This window comes from Scyliorhinus canicula, chromosome 12 (assembly GCF_902713615.1).
Source record: "Scyliorhinus canicula chromosome 12, sScyCan1.1, whole genome shotgun sequence".
Lineage (NCBI taxonomy): Eukaryota > Metazoa > Chordata > Chondrichthyes > Carcharhiniformes > Scyliorhinidae > Scyliorhinus > Scyliorhinus canicula.
This window is the reverse complement of record NC_052157.1, coordinates 49,392,920-49,412,783: the sequence shown is the minus strand read 5'-3', so window position 1 is coordinate 49,412,783 and position 19,864 is coordinate 49,392,920. Positions and strand designations below refer to the sequence as shown.

At 45.2% G+C, this 19,864-nt stretch overlaps 1 protein-coding gene across 2 annotated transcripts in view; it reads left to right on the top strand.

Moving 5' to 3' along the window:
- Nucleotides 1-12,449: 12,449 nt before the first annotated feature.
- minar1 (membrane integral NOTCH2 associated receptor 1) overlaps nt 12,450-19,864 on the top strand; it is a 50,549-nt gene continuing 43,134 nt past the window's right edge. For both annotated transcript variants that reach the window (XM_038813837.1, XM_038813836.1), the window contains exon 1: nt 12,450-15,509. In XM_038813837.1, the coding sequence (XP_038669765.1) occupies nt 13,344-15,509 (2,166 nt within the window). In that variant the 5' untranslated portion in view covers nt 12,450-13,343. The remainder of the gene's footprint in view (nt 15,510-19,864) is intronic.

Below are 19,864 nucleotides of genomic sequence, written 5' to 3'. Positions count from 1 at the left end.
ATAAGGTTAATGGGGGTTGTTGGGTTACTGGTATAGGGTGGATATGTGGGCTTGAGTAGGGTGATCATTGCTCGGCACAACATGAAGGGCCTGTTCTGTGCTGTACTGTTCTAAATTCTAAATTCTAAATTCACTCAAGATACATAGCCTACCATCCCTCCTGAATAAATATTGAGCTGAGGGTGTGACTGTAGATGGTGACTGTGTGAAAATGCCACAACTGTATTGCGTATCTCAGTTTGAATTTATTCTGCAGCCTCAGTCTCATATCAGCAACTGCAGTGTCGAATACAGACAGTTAAGAGCGTGCTTATATGTGATTATTCACCTCAGGACGTGGTTCTGTGCATGCCTGTTTAGGCATATGCAAAAGATTCTCTCCCAACAGTTCAATCTATCAATCTTAACAATTATGGATAGCAGTTGTATTGTCTAAAAATTTGAATTAATTACAGGTTCAGTTAAAAATTATCCTTGGAGACATAGTACAGTTCCAACCTGACATAATAATAATAATTTTTATTAGTATCACAAGTAGGCTTACATGAAATGAAATGAAATGAAAATCGCTTATTGTCACAAGTAGGCTTCAATGAAGTTACTGTGAAAAGCCCCTAGTCGCCACATTCCGGCGCCTGTTCGGGGAGGTTGGTACGGGAATTGAACCGTGCTGCTGGCCTGCCTTGGTCTGCTTTAAAAGCCAACGATTTATCCCAGTGTGCTGAACCAGCCCCCATGAAGATACTGTGAAAATCCCCTAGTCGCCACACTCTGGCACCTGTTCGGGTACACAGAGGGAGAATTCAGAATGTCCAATTCACCTAACAAGCACATTGGTCGGGGCTTGTGGGAGGAAACTGGAGCACCCGGAGGAAACCCACGCAGACATGGGGAGAACGTGCAGACTCTGCACAGACAGTGGCCCAAGCCGGGAATGGAACCCGGGTCCCTGGCGCTGTGAAGAAACAGTGATAACCACTGTGCTACCATGCCGCCAAAGCCAAATGCAGAATTAAATCAAAAGGGTGTCGTCCTATCTCATTCTGGAACCTCTCACATCATTCAGGACAGGCCCTTGTCCAGATTTGTAATACCAGTTTAACAACAGTTCAAAGTATGAACCTGGTTGTAAATCATTAGCACTGCTTTCCTGATTATAACCCATTAATGCTATGTACCCAGCTCTGAACCATTCCTTTTCTTAGGCAGTGCCTCTGGACACAGGCTCTCAATCAATTTTGAGGTGACTGATAAATTGAATTCATGATATGCAGACTCTGCTATATGTGGGGCAGGCGGTGTTCGGACGGTTGGGTTTATGGGTTGTTTTCAGGTCTTCGCTGTCTCTCTGAAACCTCAACTTTATCTCTGCGTTTTCCCAATGAAGTCTCTCAATTTGTTTGGTTCCTTCCTGAATGACGTTTTTCCATTTTGCTGGGTCACAGGATAGGACTCCCATGAGTAAGTGGTGATGTTTAATCTCTTAAATATTTGCTTTGGGGGCATCCCTAAAGAATTTGCCTATCTGTCTGGGAGTTTCCTAACACGACCAATTTCCAAGCAGTGAAATTGCGGTGGGAGTCTCGTGTCAGGCATATGAACAACGTTTAAACCATCTGTTTCATGTAGAAACTTTGGAACTCAGCAATTCGGCCCTTTGAGCCTGCTCCACAATTCAATCAGATCATGGTTGATCTCTTCCTGGTCTCAAATCCAACTCCCCACCTGTTCTTCAGATCTCTTTAACCCATTTTTTAAAATCAGAAATATGACTGTGGTTATAAACCACCACTACAGTACACTTTGTTATAGTTGGTACTGGTTGAAAATAAATTCCCTCTAACTAAATATTGAGAAAATCAAAGTCTTGATCCAAGACATAAACATCCTTCCCTAATCGCTGATTTCATCTGTCTCCCTGGCAACTGTCTGAGGCTGTCCGAGTCTGAACAGACAATTCACAAACTTATTATCGTAACTGAGATGTGTTTCCAACCACATATCTGCTCCATCAGGAAGACCACGTACTTCCACTTTTGTAACATCGCCTATGTCTGCCCTGCATCACTTCAAATATTTCAAATCCAGACTTGACTATTAGAATGACTTCCTGCTTGGCCTGCCACCTTGCAACTTATTTATGCTTGAGTCCAATTAAAACTCAGCAAGTCAATTCCTCTATATTCTATTTATCCAGCAACCATGTGCTCACTGACCGACATTAGTTCCTGCTTTAGCAATGCCTCAGTTTTTTAAATGATCATCCTTGGTGTCAGATCCCTCCAAGGTCTCACACCATGTCACCTCTGTTAGCTCCTCCAACACTAGAATTACCCAAGATCTCTGTACACCTCTATTTCGAGCCGCATTTTAATTGCTCCACTCTTTGTGGGTGTGCCTTCAGCTATCAAGGCTGCAATTCTCTTCTGAAACCTCTCTGCCCTCAATCTCTCCTCTTCCTCTCTCTCTCTCTCTCTCTCTCTCACTCCCCTCCTTCAACATGTTTCTTAAAATGAACCCTTTGGGCACTTCCAGTGACGGGAATGTGCTGAGCAGTCGCACATCAGGTAGCTCTCATCCAGAACATAGTAAAATAGACACTTTTGGTCACATTTAGCTCAGAAATTCAGACTTATTCAACTCCTAAAGAAAAAAGGCAGAGAAGAAGAGCAATATGCCAGCAAGCAGTAGCTCAAGAAGCCACAGGGAAGCCAGAAACATGGTGGGAAAGGGTAGGGTCAGTGAGTGAGACAGTCAGTGGACCCACGAGGCGAGGGCCCCCCACCTACCCCCAGGAGAGAGAGACTGATGACCCGAACAACCCCCCCCCCCCCCCCCCACCCCCCCCCCCCCCCCCCACCCCCCCACAACCTGGAGAGAGATGGAAGCACTTAACCAAGGAGCTGACCGCGATGGAGGAAGTGATCAAAGTGGAGATCCAGTTGGTGGTCAGGATGGAGGTGGCAGAGGTACTGGTCATCATGCACACGGTGCTCAATGGGATGGGGAAGAAGCTGGAGGCTCAGGGAAGAACAATCAAGAGGTCAAAAAATCGACTGTCCAGAGTGACAGGATTGTCGCCCTGGAAGCAGAGATAAAAAGGTTGGTGGTGACCCAAGAGTGCCTAAAGGGGAAGGTCGAGGACCAAGAGAACAGGTCAAGGTGGCAGAATATTTGAATAGTGGGAATGTCAGAGGGGATCGAGGGACCCAACTGACTATGTGGTCCAGATGCTGGACAACTTGGTTGGAAGGGACAGCTTCCTCAAACCACCGGAGATCGACAGGGCCCACAGGTCACTCCAACTGGGAACAGCCGAGGGCGATAATTGCCACGTTGCACAGGTACCAGGATCGGGAGAGGATCTTGAGTTGGGCCGGGAAGAACAAAACAAGCAGTTGGGAAGGACACAGAATAGGGTGTATCAGGACATTGGGGCAGACCTGACAAAGTGCAGGGCTGGATTCTAATGCAGAACAAGGCAGCAGCGTGGGTTCAATTCCCATACCAGCCTCCCTGAACAGGCGCCGGAATGTGGCGACTAGGGGCTTTTCACAGTAACTTCATTGAAGTCTACTTGTGGCAATAAGCGATTATTATTATTATTAACCATGTGAAGTCGGCACATGTACCAGAGCAATGTAAAATTTGGGATGTTATTCTCAGTCAGGCTCTGGGTGACATTTCAGAATAAGGAACGCTATTTCACCACTCCGGCAAAGGCGGAAACGATCATGCGGGTGAACGGCCTGGACAAAGGTAAACAAAGCAGCAGTGAGGAAGGCACAGGGAGAGAAGGAAAAGGTTACGAACATGGACAATTTTTGCGCAGGATTGCACTGCCTCTCTATGGTTATGAGCACTGGCTCATAGGGAGGAAGGGGCGAGTACAGCAGAGCACTGGAGAGGGTGAGGAGGAGACAGAGAGGACAGCAATGGATCGGGCATAGGAGGGGGAAAGATCAGCCCTGGGAATGGGGCCACCACACTAGTGGGGAAAGCGAGTGCCAGGAAGTATGAAAGAGAGGGAGGCCGTAGCGCATCTCCCAGCAGGAAGGGAGCGCCTCGCGTGGAGGAAGTGGGGGAGGCAGAGAGGGATGTGGTGGGGGAAGGTGGGGGGGTAAATAGGAAGGGGGGCACAGGAGGTGCAGAAAAGGGCAGAGAGGGGGGTAGAGGGGGGTATCGGGACCTTGGGGAATGTAATAAGGAAAGGAAGGGTTTTAGATTGGCTTCAGAAGGTCAGCTTCAGGTTGAAGGAACAAGGTGGCACTATAGGCAGCCACTTTGGAGGGTTCATCAATTAAGGGAAACCACGGAGTGCAAGAGCTCACCCATATGGTGTACACACGGTTGACGGCCATGTTAGGTGGTCCCTGGACAAAGGGAAACTCCTGAGCGCAATGGGCCTGGCCTCATAGTGAGGACAGTAGCCATGGCCATTTTAGATGGCCCCATAACAAAGGGAAACCCCGGGGTGCAGGGGCGCGTCCACCAGGTAAGTTTGGTTGATCCGCAGGAAGGGAGGGGGGGAAAGAAACTCCCAACCAGGATAATAGTCACCTGGAATGTTAGGGGACTCAACGGCCCAGAGTATTCATCCACCTGAAAAGTTTGAAAGCCGACATAGTTTTCCTCAAAGAGACCCACTAACGGAGAAGGACTAACTGCGAGTAAGGAAGAGATGGGTGGGATAGACCTACCATTTCTGCTGCGAGACAAGAGCTAGGGGACAGCCATCCTGATAAGCAAGACAGTTATGGACCAAGGGTGACGGTACATTATGGTCAATGTTGTCCCTGACTGGGCACCGGTAGTCCTGGTAAACGCGCCCAATTGGTTAGGGTTGCTGGAACAAGATGGCACCACAGCAGCCATTTTGTTAAAAAGACCATGGTGGATATCCCCGGCATAGATACACATGGACTGATCATAGGGGAAAATGACAGGCACGGCTAGGGAACTGGGAACATTCATGGAGCTGATGGGGGCAGGCAGTGCACCCATGGCTGTTCCTGCACCCAGATGAGAAGGAATTCTCATTCTTCTCACTCGTACACAAGGTCTACACCCGCATCGACTTGTTTGTAGTTGGAAAAATCAGTGGCTCCAGAAATAAGCAGGGTGGAATATTCCATGATCATAATCTCTGATCAGGCTCCACACTACATGGATGTGAGGTTGGAGACGGGCCGTGCCCAACGCTCTTGCTGGAGGTTGGACACGACCCTCTTGGCCAACAAGGTCTTCTGCCAGAAAACGTCACAGGCCAAAGGCGAGTATATTATTAACAACCGGAACAGGGAAGTCTCACCTTTCACGTTCTGGGAGGCACTGAAGGCGGTGATTAGGGGAGAAATTATAGCCTACAAAGCATGTAGGGATAGAGAGGTGAGGGCAGCTGGGCAGCAACTGAACGACTTGGAGGTCAACAGGAGATACTCTGAGGTCCCGACCATAGAGCTTCTGGCAGAGAGGAAACGATTCCTCGACAGACTGGACGTGTGAGTCGTGGGGGACAACAAATGGGGGGGGAGCTGGAAGCACCGATAGAACTGGGAGAGGCCATGGAGGGCATCTACTGCGTGCAGGTGGGGAAGGCACCGGGATCCGGTGGATATTTGCGACAGCACGTTCCCACACCTCCGGGACATGTTTGCAGGCTCTCTAGTGAGGAGCACAATCACTAACACAGGCCACCATGTCGCTGCTACCCCAAAATAAAAACCCCAAGAAATGCAGATCATACAGGCCCATTTCGCTGCTCAATGTGGACGCAAAGATACTCACAAACATCCTGGGCAAGAGACTGGAGAACAGCATACAGAGGTGGTCGCAGAGGAGCAGACAAGCTTTGTTAAGGGTGGACAGCTAACTGCGAACATCAGATGGTTGCTGAAAGTGATCCTGACCCCATCTGGGGAGAGAACACCAGATCGTCTTCCAGGATGCAGAAAAGGTCTTCAACAGAGTTGAGCGGAAGTACCTCATTGAGGTACTGGAGCAGTTTGGGCTAGGGACGGGGTTCACCTCATGGGGGAATTTCCTGTACAATGCCCCAAGGCAAGCGTTCGGACCAACACCACCCACTCTGAATCCTTCCAGTTGCACAGAGGCACCAGGCAGGGTTGCCCGCTGTCCCTGGCAATTGAACCCCTGGCGATTGCTCTGTGAAACATGAAAGGCTGGAAGAGAACCCGGAGGAGACAGAGAGCACAGAGTCTCACCCAATGTGGATGATCTGCTCCTCTGCATCTTGGACTCACAAAACAGCATGAACAAAATCATAAAGCTTCTGGAAGAGTTCGGAGCCTTCTCGGGCTACAAATGCAACCTGGGCAAAAGCAACATTTTCCCGGTGAACCTGAGAGGGGGAGGGACAGAGCTGGAGGGTCTCCCATTTAAAATAGTCCAAAACAAATTCCACTACCTGGGGATCCAGATAGCCCATGACTGGACACGGATCCACAAATGGAATCTGACCAGTCTGGCAGAGGAAGTTAATAAAGACCTACAGAGATGGGATGCACTCCTGATTTCTCTGGCTGGAAGGGTGCAGACGATCATGATGCCCAGGTTCATATTCCTGTTTAGATCCATGCCGGTCTTCATCCCCGAAGCCTCTTCCAGACAAAATGATTATGCCGTTTGTGTGTGGAGAGGTGGAAATCCAAGAATTCCTCAAGCAACACTACGAAGGAGAAGAGCATGGGAGGCCTGGCCCTCCAGAACTTGCAATACTACCACTGGACAGTCAGGACCGAGCGAGTGAGGGGATGGGTAAAGGAATGAAACAGAATGGGTGAGGATGGAGGAGTCTTCATGCACAAGAACAACCTTCCGAGCCCTTGCCACAACAGCACTCTCATCCCCACCGGCAAACGACACATCCAGCACAGTGGTAGTAGCAACACTAAGAACCTGGAACCAGATGAGACAGCACCTCAGTCTAACTGAGATGGTCCTCCATGGCCCCCATCCGCGGCAAACACAAGTTCCCATCGGCCATGCTAGACGCCACGTTTAAGAGTGGAAAACAGGACGGGGGACACTAGTGTTTAGGGACTTCTACACGAAGGACAAACTAGTGACCCTAGAAGAGCTGATTGAGAGACTGGAACTATCGAATGGACAGGAAACCCGACATTTTCAAATCAAAATCTTTCTCTGAAAGAAGTCAATGAGGTATCCTATGGCCCCGAGAGACACAATATTGGAGCAGTTACTGGGCATGGACAGTCAGGGAAATCGGAACTGCGGGACATATACGGATGACTTTTAGAAAGGACACACACCCCACTAGATGGAACAAGGTAGAAATGGGAGGAAGAATTGGGGGTGGAAGTAGTGTGGAAACTCTGGAGCGAAGCACTGAACAGGGCCAACTCCACCTCCTCCAGTGCAAGGCTCATGCAGCTTAAAGTGATGCACAGAGCACACCTGGCAAGAACTAGAATAAGCAGGTTTTTACCGGAGGTGGAGGACAATTGTGGACGGTGCCAGGGAGGCCCAGCCAACCATGTCCTTCTTCGTGCCAATGTCCAAGGTTGTGGGGGTGAGTGTGGAGCCGTGCCCGAGGGTGGCAGTCTTCAGGGTATCAGACCAGCCAAAACTTCATGTGTGGAAGAGGGCCTTTGCTTTCCTAATCCGCCATCGGAGAATCCTGCTCAGCTGCCAATCAGCAGCATCACTCACAGCTTCTGGGGTGGAGTGGGGAGGGGAGGAGGGGGGGGCGGGGGTGCCGAAAAGGAACAATATGTAAATTGTCACTGTTTCATCCATTTCTTGTGAGGTGTAAAGATACAAACTTTAATTTAAAAAATTTTAAAAGAAAAAATATAACCCTATGACCAAGATTTTTGTCACTTGCCCTAATATTTCCTTTTGTGGCTTGGTGTCAAAGATTGGTTTCCTAATATTCCAGTGGAGTATTTTGGAATGTTTTACTATGTTAAGAAAACCTATATGAATGCAAGATGTTTTGCATCGTTTATTGCAAAAAGCCTGGAGTATAAAAGTAGAGAAATGTTGTTGCAATTGTATAGGGTGTTGGTGAGATCACATCTGGAGTATTGTGTCCAATTTTGGTCTCCTTATTTGAGGAAGGATGTGGTGGCATCGGAGGCAGTTCAGAGGACGTTCAGCAGATTGATTCCTGGGATGAAAGGGTTGGCGTATGAAGAGAGATTGAATAGTGGGGCTTATACTCGCTCGAGTTTAGAAGGATGAGAGGGGATCTGATCGAGATATATAAAATACTAAGAGGGATTGATAAAGTAAACGTAGGCCAAATGTTCCCCCTTGTGGGGCAATCTAAAATGAGAGGTCACAAATATAGGTTGAGAAGCAGTAGATTTAAAACCGTGATGAGGAAGAACTACTTCCCGCAGAGGGTGGTGAATTTGTGGAACTCGCTGTCCCATAGTGCAGTGGAGCCTGAATCAGTAAATGGTTTCGGGAAAGAGATAGATATATTTCTGTTTTTTAAAAAACATATTAAAGGAATATGGGGAACAGGCAGGGAGTTGGATTTGAGACCAGGAAGAGATCAGCCATCTGATTGAATGGCGGAGCAGGCATGAGGGGCTGAATTGCCTACTTCTGCTCCTAATTCCTATGTTCCTATGTAGCTGTAAACCATTAGCTAGAAAAATTAGTGCTGTTTACCGAGCTATAACTCATTAGTAATGTCTGCTTTGTTATAAACTATTGATACTGTGTGACAAACAATTTTAAAACACTGCTTAAACCTCAACTGGAGAATTGTGTCAAATTCTGGGCACTATTCTTTAGGAAGGCATTGGAGAGAGTCCAGAAATTATTAATGACAATGTGGATGAGAGACTTCAGTTCTGTGAATGGATTGGCAAAGCTCAGGATTTTATCTTTCAAAGAGAAGACTGAGAATAGATTTGTTAGACATGTTCAAAATCATGAGGTGTCTGGACAGTGGAGATAGGCAGAAATTGTTCCCATTGGTGGAAAGATCAAAGACCTGAGGAAAATGATTTTCACAGCATATTTAGGATGGGGAATGCACTGTGTGGGTGTGTCATGGAGACAGATTCAATCATGATTTTCAAATGGTAATTGGATAATTATCTGATGAGAAAGACATTGGCAGAGCTATCAGGAAAGGGCAGGGGAGTGGAACCTTTTGAGTAGCACTTACAGAGAGCCAGCATAGAAACAATAGGCAAGTGGCTTCCTTCTGAACTGTAATGCTTCCATAATTCTATGGTTTTTGCACTTTGGTGTAGCCCTCTGTATTCAAGGTCACCAACATTCCTTTGAGAATGAACATTTAATCATTTCATTTTCATTTCATTTCTCACCTTTTAAAAATGTTCTGCTTTTCTATTCTTCCTACCAAAATTAATGGCCACGTGTGTTTTTATGATATACTCTGTATGCCATCTTCTTGGCCACTTGCTTGACCTGGCTATATACTTTTGCAACCTCTATGTGTCTGCTGCACAACTTACTGCCTCACCTAGCTTTGCATCATCAGCAAACTGGGATCCGTTACATTCAGTCCCTTCATTTAAGTCCGTAATATAATTTTTTTAATATTTGAGGCAACAACACTGATCATTGTGGTACTCTGCTTGACACAGACTGCCTCTCCAAAGGCCCATTCATTCCAACTCTGTTTCTGTCCTTTAGCCAATCCTCTATTCATGTATTGTCCACAACTCTGTTAGCCCTTGTCTTGTGTGATAACCTTGCATGTAGTACCTTGCTGAAAGCTTTTTTTTAAATCCAAATGGTTCTTTTTATTTATCCTCAAAAAAAGCCCTGATAGATTTAACCAACATGATTTCCCTTTCATAAAAGAATGTTAACACTGGCCAGTGATATTGTAATTTTCAAAGTGTCCCCATTACCACTTTTTTCATAATAGTTACCAACATTTCCCAACGATGGAAGTCAAGCTAAGGTCTATTTCATAGCATTAATGTTGACACTTTGCATCACTTTGCTAATGATTGGGAATAGGTTTGTGGGATGATTATTGGCTTGTTTGATTCGTCCTACATCATATTTAACTATGTGCCATTTGACCTGTGTACGCATGAGGTACCGTTCATGCTCTGACCCTTGCTACATACCATCAGTGCAGGTATCCCATTTCATCGTATTTTGCAAGGCACATGTGACTTCCTTATTCTTCCTACCAAATTACATTTAACTATATTCACATTAATAAGCCAATTGCATGATCATCCTGAATGGTATTTAACATGTGTTTGCATTCTTCAATATTAACCAGATCATGTCAGTTTTGGTGCTGTCCACAAATTTTTAAATTTTATTTCTGAATCCAAATCATTGATGCAAATTATGAGCCACAATATTCCCTGCAGTGATCCTAATGGAATAATACTTCCCATGCCTTGGCAGTTTGTGTAATTACCCTTAACTCCTATTCTCCAGTATTTGTTCTGTTGGCACCTTGCTCATCTTTCTGCTACTTAGCCCCTGACTCCACATGTTCTGACGTTAGTCATGAGCTCTTCTGCATATCACGAGTGTTGTCAATTCAATTATATACTGAGGCTTTAGAAACATTTTGAAGATCATTTCATTTTAGCCTCAGTAGTGTGTTCTTTTAAACACCATGGGCAACTGAAATAGGATAAAATGAAATGTCAATTCCAATTTGATCCCATTGCACAGCAGTCATGTCAATCTTATTTTGCATTGAATCGAGTCGTAGCAATTCCACACAAATCAGTAATTGACATGTGCAATGAATTTCATTGGGAAAGTTTATGTTAGCTTTAAATTATAATTAGGTGTCAATAGTGGCTCAATGGTACCATTCTCACCTTCATGTTAAATATACAGGGCGGGATTCTCCGCTTGTCGATGATAAAATTGCGAAAAGCGATTGGGCGGAGAATCCCTTTTAACGACCAAATCAGGAATGGCGCCTGTTTTCTGATTCACCACCCCCTCCACAATGGCATCATCGAGGAGTATGGCGCATGCCATTGGGATGGCCTCAGGATGTGCCCTCCCCGATGCTCCACCCCCGATAGGCCGACCGTGTGAGACAAGTGTAGTTTCAGTGATTGGGAATCCAGTGTGGCAGCTGTGGTCTAGTGCTGCCACAGTCGGGCAGGAGCTCGGGGGCTTCAGTGCGGGCTGAGGGACTGGTGGGGGGTGGCAAGGTGGTGTCCAGGGGGGTACTATATTGGGAAGGCCAGGCATTTTATGTGGCACAGCTGCTGGCCCCTCACCAGTCAGTGGATCGGTGCTGGGGCCTCACCTATTTTTCCCATGTAAAATACCATGGATCCTCCAGACATAGCCCCAAAATCTGAGAGTCCAGCCATGATCTCTGTTCCAGAGGCTTGCGTGCACAATCTAGGGATTGTTACAGTTAAAGGTGCCATATTTCTGTTGAAAAAATAGATCGAAGTTTGCCTGTCCTCATAGAAGGATACAATAATGGTATAATTTATGTTATAGTTATATAAATAACTTTTTTTATTCATTCATTGGATGTGGGCATCACTGATTGGGCCTGCATTCACTTCCCATCCCTAATTTCTCTTGAGCTAAATGGTTAGCTAAGCCATATCAGAGTCAACCACATTGCTATGGATCAGGAGTCAGAGGTAGGCAATACCAGGTAAAAATGGCAGATTAATTCCCTGAAAGAAATGGGTTTAACAGCAGCTGTTTCATGATTAGGCTTTATGTTCCAGATTTTAACTGATTTCTTGTTTCATCATCTGCCATGGCAGGATTCTAATCCAGGTCCCCAGAATATTACCCTGAATTACTAAATCATTGACAATGTCACTATCTCACTGCTTCCCCACTTTTAGATATCATTTGCAAAATTACATTCAGTCCTGTGCACTGAAACTCATGAAAAATATATTGGCATTAGATGGGGTGTTGCACAGATTCACGAGAATAATTCAGGGAACATGAAGTGTTAATATATTCAGTCAGGTTTCATTGACTAGTCTGTATTCCGTTTAATATTGAAAATTACTTGGTGATATAGTTGAGATATTTAAGATCATTAAATTAACTGATGGTGAGATAAAGAGACACATTTCCTTCAATGGGGAGAGAGGAAGTCCAGAAGAGAGTATAACCTTAAAAATTCATTGAGTCATTCAGAGGTGATGTGAGGAACATTGCTTCATTGTGATGAAAATCTGCAAAATTCTCTGTCAAAACGTTGTTGACACTGGAGGTTAATTTAAAAATTCAAAAGTGGCAATGATATATTTTTGTTATGTGAGGTATAAAAGATTCCAACATCCAAGCATGCCAAGGGAGTTAAAATGCTGTTAAGCATTGGTCTAATTGAATGGAGGGATGGGCTGAAAGCACCGAATGGTATGTTCCCGTTCCTATTGGAAGAAGAGCGGGAGAGGGGATTGTATTGTGCTGGAATCCTGGCCAATATTATCTTTCGACCGAATGCATTTTTGAGGTTGACTGTTGTTCCTACAGTACGGATGTTTCTAATTACACCTGGTTGGTTCGTCGAAAAATAAGTAAAGTTTGAAATTGCGACAGTTCCTGCCAGCTCTCTACATTGAGCGCTTCTCGTTTTGTTTCTCCCTGAAGCTGATCTATTGGATTGAATGTTAATGACGTAATGCGGGAGAGAAACAATGTGATTCCTAATCGTTCAGCACCCCCAGTCTGCGGACAGCTCCTTCCTTTCAGCACCATTCACTCTCGCCCTGCTCGTGGACAGCTCCTTCCTTTTAGCGCCATTCACTCTCGCCTGCTTGTGGACAGCTCCTTCCTTTCAGCACCATTCACTCCCGCCTGCTTGTGGACAGCTCCTTCCTTTCAGCACCATTCACTCCCGCCTGCTTGTGGACAGCTCCTTCCTCCAAACGTGCAAACTGACCGACCATGGATTTTCAGCGAGACTCGGCATTTGCATTGCCTGATTACGGCGTATTTCTGTATCTGAAGTTAAAGATAATAAGGCGAGGGATGTAGACAAACTGGCTCTTTATCTCGGGGAGTTGTTCGTCTGTTCATATCATTGATTGCGAATTAATTGTTGACCGGGACTCCAGACATCTAAGCCACCTGCATACGGTATGTACAGGGTAAGTGCGGGATATGCACAACACTGAGCTCTTCAATTCTAGAGGCATTGGACCCTTCAGACTCTCTTAGTCTTTTTGTTTTTGTGGCGAGTTGAAAAAAAAGATCAATTGCTTCGAAATGTGTTTTAACAATAGCACATGAGCTGGTTATAACCTGGAGTAACATAATAGAATGCGATTTCTATTTCGTTAGAGGGAAGGTGGAAATCAATTTGTTTTCAATCAATAGAATCGCAGACGAGGAAAATGGAAGCTGCCCCGGAATACTCGCTGTTTCTCGTACGGATCTTGGAAGAATTGGATACCAACCACAGCACAGTTTCCTATCAGGACCTGTGCAAATTGCTTTGTGCTCGCTTTGATTTAACTCATTTGGCAAAGCTGAGGAGCCTGTTATTTTACACCGCCTGCCTGGACCCGAATTTCCCAGCCACTCTTTTCAAAGAGAAATTGCGGTGTAATGTGGACAGTCCTCAGTCCAAAAAGATCATGATTGCCGCCGATATCGTCACCATGTTTAACCTGATCCAAATGAACGGTGGGGTCGCGAAGGAAAAGCTACATCATCGGCAGCAACACAAGGTCAGGAAAAACGAATCTTTTGAATGCTGCCAATCAGATAGCGAAATCTGTCGGCTTCGCTCTCCTACATCCAGCCAGGACTCGGTGCACAGGGAGGGTTGTAGTGAACATTCGGAACCTGGAGGCTCGGATGTCTGTCCCGCGTCTGACTGCAAAGATTGCCACCGTCTCATTTGCACTTCAGACCCCAATTTTTTCCTCAGGCTCAGGAATGAGGGGACGGAGGAGAATAAAGGCAGGGCTGCCTCACTCGAACGACTCCAAAAGTCCCCAACTTTTAACGGTATCGACCCTCAGGCGTGCGTCATGCAGACCACATATTTCCCCATGGACCCGGACCAGGATTCGAACTCTGATCAAGACTCCCCGGGCGGGAAAAATGACAGGACTGGGACATTTGATTCCAGCGACGAGGCATTCAGCATCACTCCCTGTGTAGCGGGCAGGCCTATGTTCAATGGTGAACTTCAGGACATGCTCCCTTGTGTTGCCAAGCTGGTGCCCATGGACAAAGAGTCAGAGGATGAGGAGAATGGGTCCCACGTTAGAAAACATGGCTCACGTTTTTCCACCTTCTTCAGTAACAGTTTCGAGATGCCCTATAACAATCCTTACTGTGATTCGATGCCTTCGACAAGTCAAGAAAAAAGATATGTCAAGCATGAAAGTTTGGATGATCTTCAAGGGACCACCTACTTTGGTCCAAGTACTATTTCACAAGAGCCCCGGAAAGTCTCCTCCAAACCAAACAAACCTGCCCCTTGGCTTCTTAAGAGCTGGAGTCTGAACAACGACACAGTCCAGGACTGTGAACAGTATTTTTCAGGAGAGAAACACAGCGCTCCCAGATATCAGAGCAATGTCAAAGAGGAGTTACTGGCCGAGGCTCGCCAGAGGCAGGCAGCGGCGGCGGCCGAAGCCATCAGCACCATGGACAGGGCACAGTCCTACTTCAAACATGCAGGAGGGGCTGGCGAGGAGTCACTGGGCCCGGTGGTCAACCAGTTCAGCTGCAAACTGGAGGCGGTTGCTCACTGTAACCAAAGAAAGGCGAAAGATAAAAGTGTCAGCTGTCCATCACAGCCACAGACCGTCGACAAGACAAGTGTAGGGACCCAGACTGAACAGGCTGTCCGGGGCAAGTGTAAGGAGGCAGTTCAGGGTTATCATCCCAAGTATGGGGAGAAAGTGCCCATGAAACAACTGGACGAGGACTCGGAGGCCCTCAGTGATGATATCAGTGATATCTTCAGATTCCTGGATGACATGAGTGTGAATGGGTCCACTGGTCTCCTGCAGTCCTGTTACAACAGCAGCGGTTCCCTGTCCCGCATGCCCAAGTCAGGCTGCGAGAGCCCGGAACGGACCCCTGTCAAAGCCAGCGTCCCCCATAAAGATATGGCCAAGGGGCATCTCCCGAACCAGCCTGGGGATGAAGAACTCAAGATGAGCGTCTGCAAGCTGGTGCTGAGAATCGGTGAGATTGAGAGGAAGTTGGAGAGCCTGTCCGGGGTCCGGGATGAGATTTCACAGGTTCTGGCCAAACTCAATAAATTGGATCAGAAGATCCAAGAGCCGGCGGCGGAGAAACTCTCTCCCATCAGCAATAACGAGAGTCTCCGCGTCAAAGCCCTGAGAAAAAGTTTGTTCGTCAGGAGATCATCCAAATCCGAGGAGAACAGCGCCACCGAGTCCAAGATCGCCAGCATCTCCAACTCTCCCCGGGACTGGAGAATCGTGGGCACCAGCAGCGAGCCTGGCATCACTCTGGAAGAGGGCAAGCAGCAAGTGCTAACAGACAGCAAGGATTGGCAGCGCAAAACCAGAGAGGTATTTGCATTACTTTCTGACAGTTACCATCTATTTCTCACCCTTGTTTCTTGGAGATTCGCTTCACATGAAACAAGTTTCGTGTGAATAATACATCGGCAACTGATAGCAAATCAACTGCAATTACAGGGTTGGGAGGAGGGGGTCATTAGCGCAAGTGTTAAGAGAATTGGAATTGCTTTAGTGTATGTCGAGCAATGATTTAAACGGATCTGGTGATTACAGTATCACCTGGCGGGCAACACTGTGCCAGTGATGAATCTGCTCACGGTTTGATTATCCTAGTTACTAATAAGCAACATAAAAGTCAAATTGGTCGAAAATCAATGACTATTCGTTGCAGGGTGTTGTAAAGTAAGAGAGATGCTCAGATGTTGTTCAAGGCGAGTGGAAGTTTGGATGTTTTGAAGTTACAGTCTTTGTTATCAATAACGCGTCGGGAAAGGTGTGAAAGGAAGTGAAGGTAATACTTACAGGAAACGCTTTCCAAAAGCAAAACATTGATCGAATATTATAATATCAGATACAGATATTAGAATTATATGAATGCCGCTGAATCCAGAATGGGGATCAATAGGATGCAGGCCCAAGTGGCACATTTCGCATCACTCTTTGGCCCCTCTTTTGATGATACCCCTCTTATAATATAGCTATCACACTGAGCAATACCATGGGTGTCCTGTACCACACACACAAGACTTTACAACATGCTGTCATGGATAGTTGTTGGCGCCAGTCTCAAGCAAAGATTTGCTTTCAGGTGCTAACTATATGTTGTGCCAGTCTGAAATTAGGATTCCACCTGACTCAAGAGGGTAGCAGAGTCTCAGTTAACTTGTTTCCTATGTGTAGCTGATTCTTAATTCTTGATTTACACCACACATGTTTTGTAACTGAGACCAAACATGCAGCATGCACTTGAGAGAATTAATCTTCCCGTTTCAATAAATTTATTCGGCAGGCATTGATCTAGACCAGTGACAAATAAATCTAATCAAATAGGAGATACATTGATTCTATTGCAGGTGAAATATTTGATGTTAGATCTGATGTTAATGACACAAGCATCTCTTTCCTAGTATTAGCAGCTTAGAGATATCGGGAAGCTGATCAAACAACAAAAGCTCAGTTTTAAGGTTGAACTTATTGTCTTTAACCAACTGTAGTTTATGGTATTACCAATGTGAAGCTGAATCAGCCGAAAACAGCCCTTTCCAGGTGTTACCACACTCAACACCAAATACAATCATATCAATTCCTGCAGAAGGCTCCTTGAAGAGCTGTAAAATGTGCATCGTAACTGAAGCAGAATGATATTGAAGAGCAGATACAGACTGAGGAAGAAGAAACCAATGATGGAGGTACATAATTTTATATTTTACATGAGGCAACAGCTGGGCAGCAAGGGTTACAGTCTTGAACCATTCTCTACTAGTTGCTGTTACACATAAACCAGTGAGTTAGCCCAAAATATAATCTTCCCTAAATGTCCCATAAATATAAAGCTCTAGTCACTATATTCCAATTTTCCCATCATTCCCAATCATGAATAGTAGCCAATGTGAGATTAGAATGGTACATAGTGATTGGTATATCCTTTCACAGACACAGAGATATTTTCAGAAAGATGTCTCTCTAAACTGAAGATTGGACTCACTGGACACCTGGCATAGAACCTGAACAGAGATCTGTACATTGTACTGAACAAACATGGGTCACTGGTAGATATTAGAGGAAACTAGAGTGCAATGCTATGGCCACTAGTTTGGTCCAAAAGGAAAATCTTGCAGTACAGTGGGGAGAGAACAGAGAAGTGGGAAAAGTGGATTTTCTTTCCATGAGTCAGAAAAAGGCATGATAGGACAAATGGCCTCTTGCTGTGCTGTATGATTTTATAATTCTATGAAATGCAAACTTATTAATTAATTTCTAAAGACAAATTCAGAGCTGAAAGTTATACCGGTGATAAAGTTACATCATGAGGGTGAGCAGCACGGTAGCAATGTGGATAGCACAATTGCTTCACAGCTCCAGGGTCCCAGTTTCGATTCCAGCTTGGGTCACTGTCTGTGTTTCCTCCCACAGTCCAAAGATGTGCAGGTTGGGTGAATTGGCCATGATAAATTGTCCTTAGTATTGGGTGGGGTTACTGCGTTATGGGGATAGGGTGGAGGTGTTGACCTTGGGTAGGATGCTTGTTCCAAGAGCCGGTGCAGACTCGATGGGCCGAATGGCCTCCTTCTGCACTGTAAATTCTATTCTATGAGAAGCTCTTTGTGAATTTCAGATGTACTGGTATTACACTTTTATTTCTGGGTATTCATTCCGTTGTCTGTAATATATTCATTATCATTCAGCTACATGGAATAATGGCAGACCACAAGCAGTCAGTTATTAATATTGCCATATGCCAACAGGAATCGTGACTGATATGGTAGAGTTTCAGCACTGTGCAATGTGAGGGTACACAGACCAAGGGATAGGATGACTAAGTTGATCGATATCAGTTTATACCTTGTGTCTTGATAAAAGACATCTTGTATTAACAGTTATCCAACAGGAATCTCTAAGTTATAAAGTGTAAATTCACCCCATCAATTCAAACTCACTTGCATGGATGCAAGAATACAGGAGGACTTACGTTTTTAAATATTCCCAAAACAATCCCAGCCCTAGTGACCATTAAACAATAAGCACAGCTCTATTCCTCCCTTAAATATATCATTGAAAAAAATATGCACATTTTAATACCACAGACATATAATTTTATTCATTACACCACCAAATATTAAATATATTATCTATATTATACAGTTAGGAGTAATATTCCCACTCACCACTGAACTGTAAAATAAAGCATTATAAATACCAGCAATTTTTTTAAATAATAGGCAAATTGTTCAAAATTTTAATAATTAACAATGTGAAATGATTTGATTCAAGTCATTTATGAATTCAGGCACTTTACGTCACTAGTATCCCAGTAATATTTTCCTCCAATATAGATCATGCTTGTAAACTCATGTTTATTGCTGATCCAGGCTTGTCCTGAGACATTGATGGGTCTTTGTGCTGATGGTAATCTCACATTGGTGTTGACAGTGATTGGTCAGGGTGTTGATCCAGCAGCAATAAAGAAACAGTGATACATGTCCAAGTCAGGATGGTGTGTGACTCAGAGGACAACCTGGAGATGATGGTGCTCCCAGGACATTGCAACTCAGCATAGAATTTACAGCGCGGAAGGAGGCCATTTGGCCCATTGACACTGCAGCAGCCCTTGGAAAGAGTACCCGACCGAAGCCCATGCCTCCACCCTATCACTGCAACCGAACCTAACCTTTTGAACACAAGGGGGAAATTTAGCATGGCCAATCCACCAAACCTGCACATCTTTGGACTGTAGGAGGAAACCACAGAAAACCCACACAGACAGGGAGGAAGTGCATACTCCACACAGTCACCCGAGGCCAGAATTGAACCCGGGTTCCTGGAACTGTGGGGCAGCAATGCTAACCACTGTGCCACCAAGCCGCCCACTCTTGGTGGTAAAGATCAAATGGGAAGTGGAGAGGATATTGGATTAATCCAGATGAGAAGCTGCAAGGCATTTTGTAGGTCATGCATACCAGTCATAATGTGGCAATGATACAAAGCAGTGCCGGGGCACCAATCAAGTAAACTGAATAGCGCTGAGATTCCTGAATGTAGTTGTTGCTGCAGCCATCCAGGGGTTGTATTCCAAACTCCAGACAAGTTTAATAAACAATAAGGAAATTTTGAAGAGTCACAATAAGCAGTTTCTGTTTTATTTTTGTAAGGAAGAGTGTTGATATGAAAGATCCAGAGGTTCAGCATCTGGTCAATGGTGCTCCTTAGATTATGGTGTTGGGTATTTGGTGGTGGAAGGGGATGTTAGCATTGGCGGTGTTCGACTGTAGATTTACCAAATGACAGTGGAGCTTAAAGGTTCAATTGATGAGAACGAGTGGCAGAAACTTGACTTGTATTCCTTAAGTTTAGAAGGATGAGGTGTGACCTATTTGAAGTGATGAATAAACTTGATAGGATAGACACAGAGAAATAAATTCCTCAGTTGGGGAAATCCAAAATGAGGTGGTGTAATCAGAGAACTAAACCATGCGGCACTTTTTCATGCACTGGTTGGTGGAAGTCTGGAATATTTTCTTCATAGAACCAGGATGCTGGAGGGTGGGATGATATTGAATTTTCAAGCCTTTGTTAGCTCAATTATTGTTGGGTAAGGATATTGGGCACATAGAGCAAAGATGAGGAAACGCGGTTGAAGTATAGATCAGTGTGATCTAATTTAGTTGAAGAACAGCTTCAAGAGG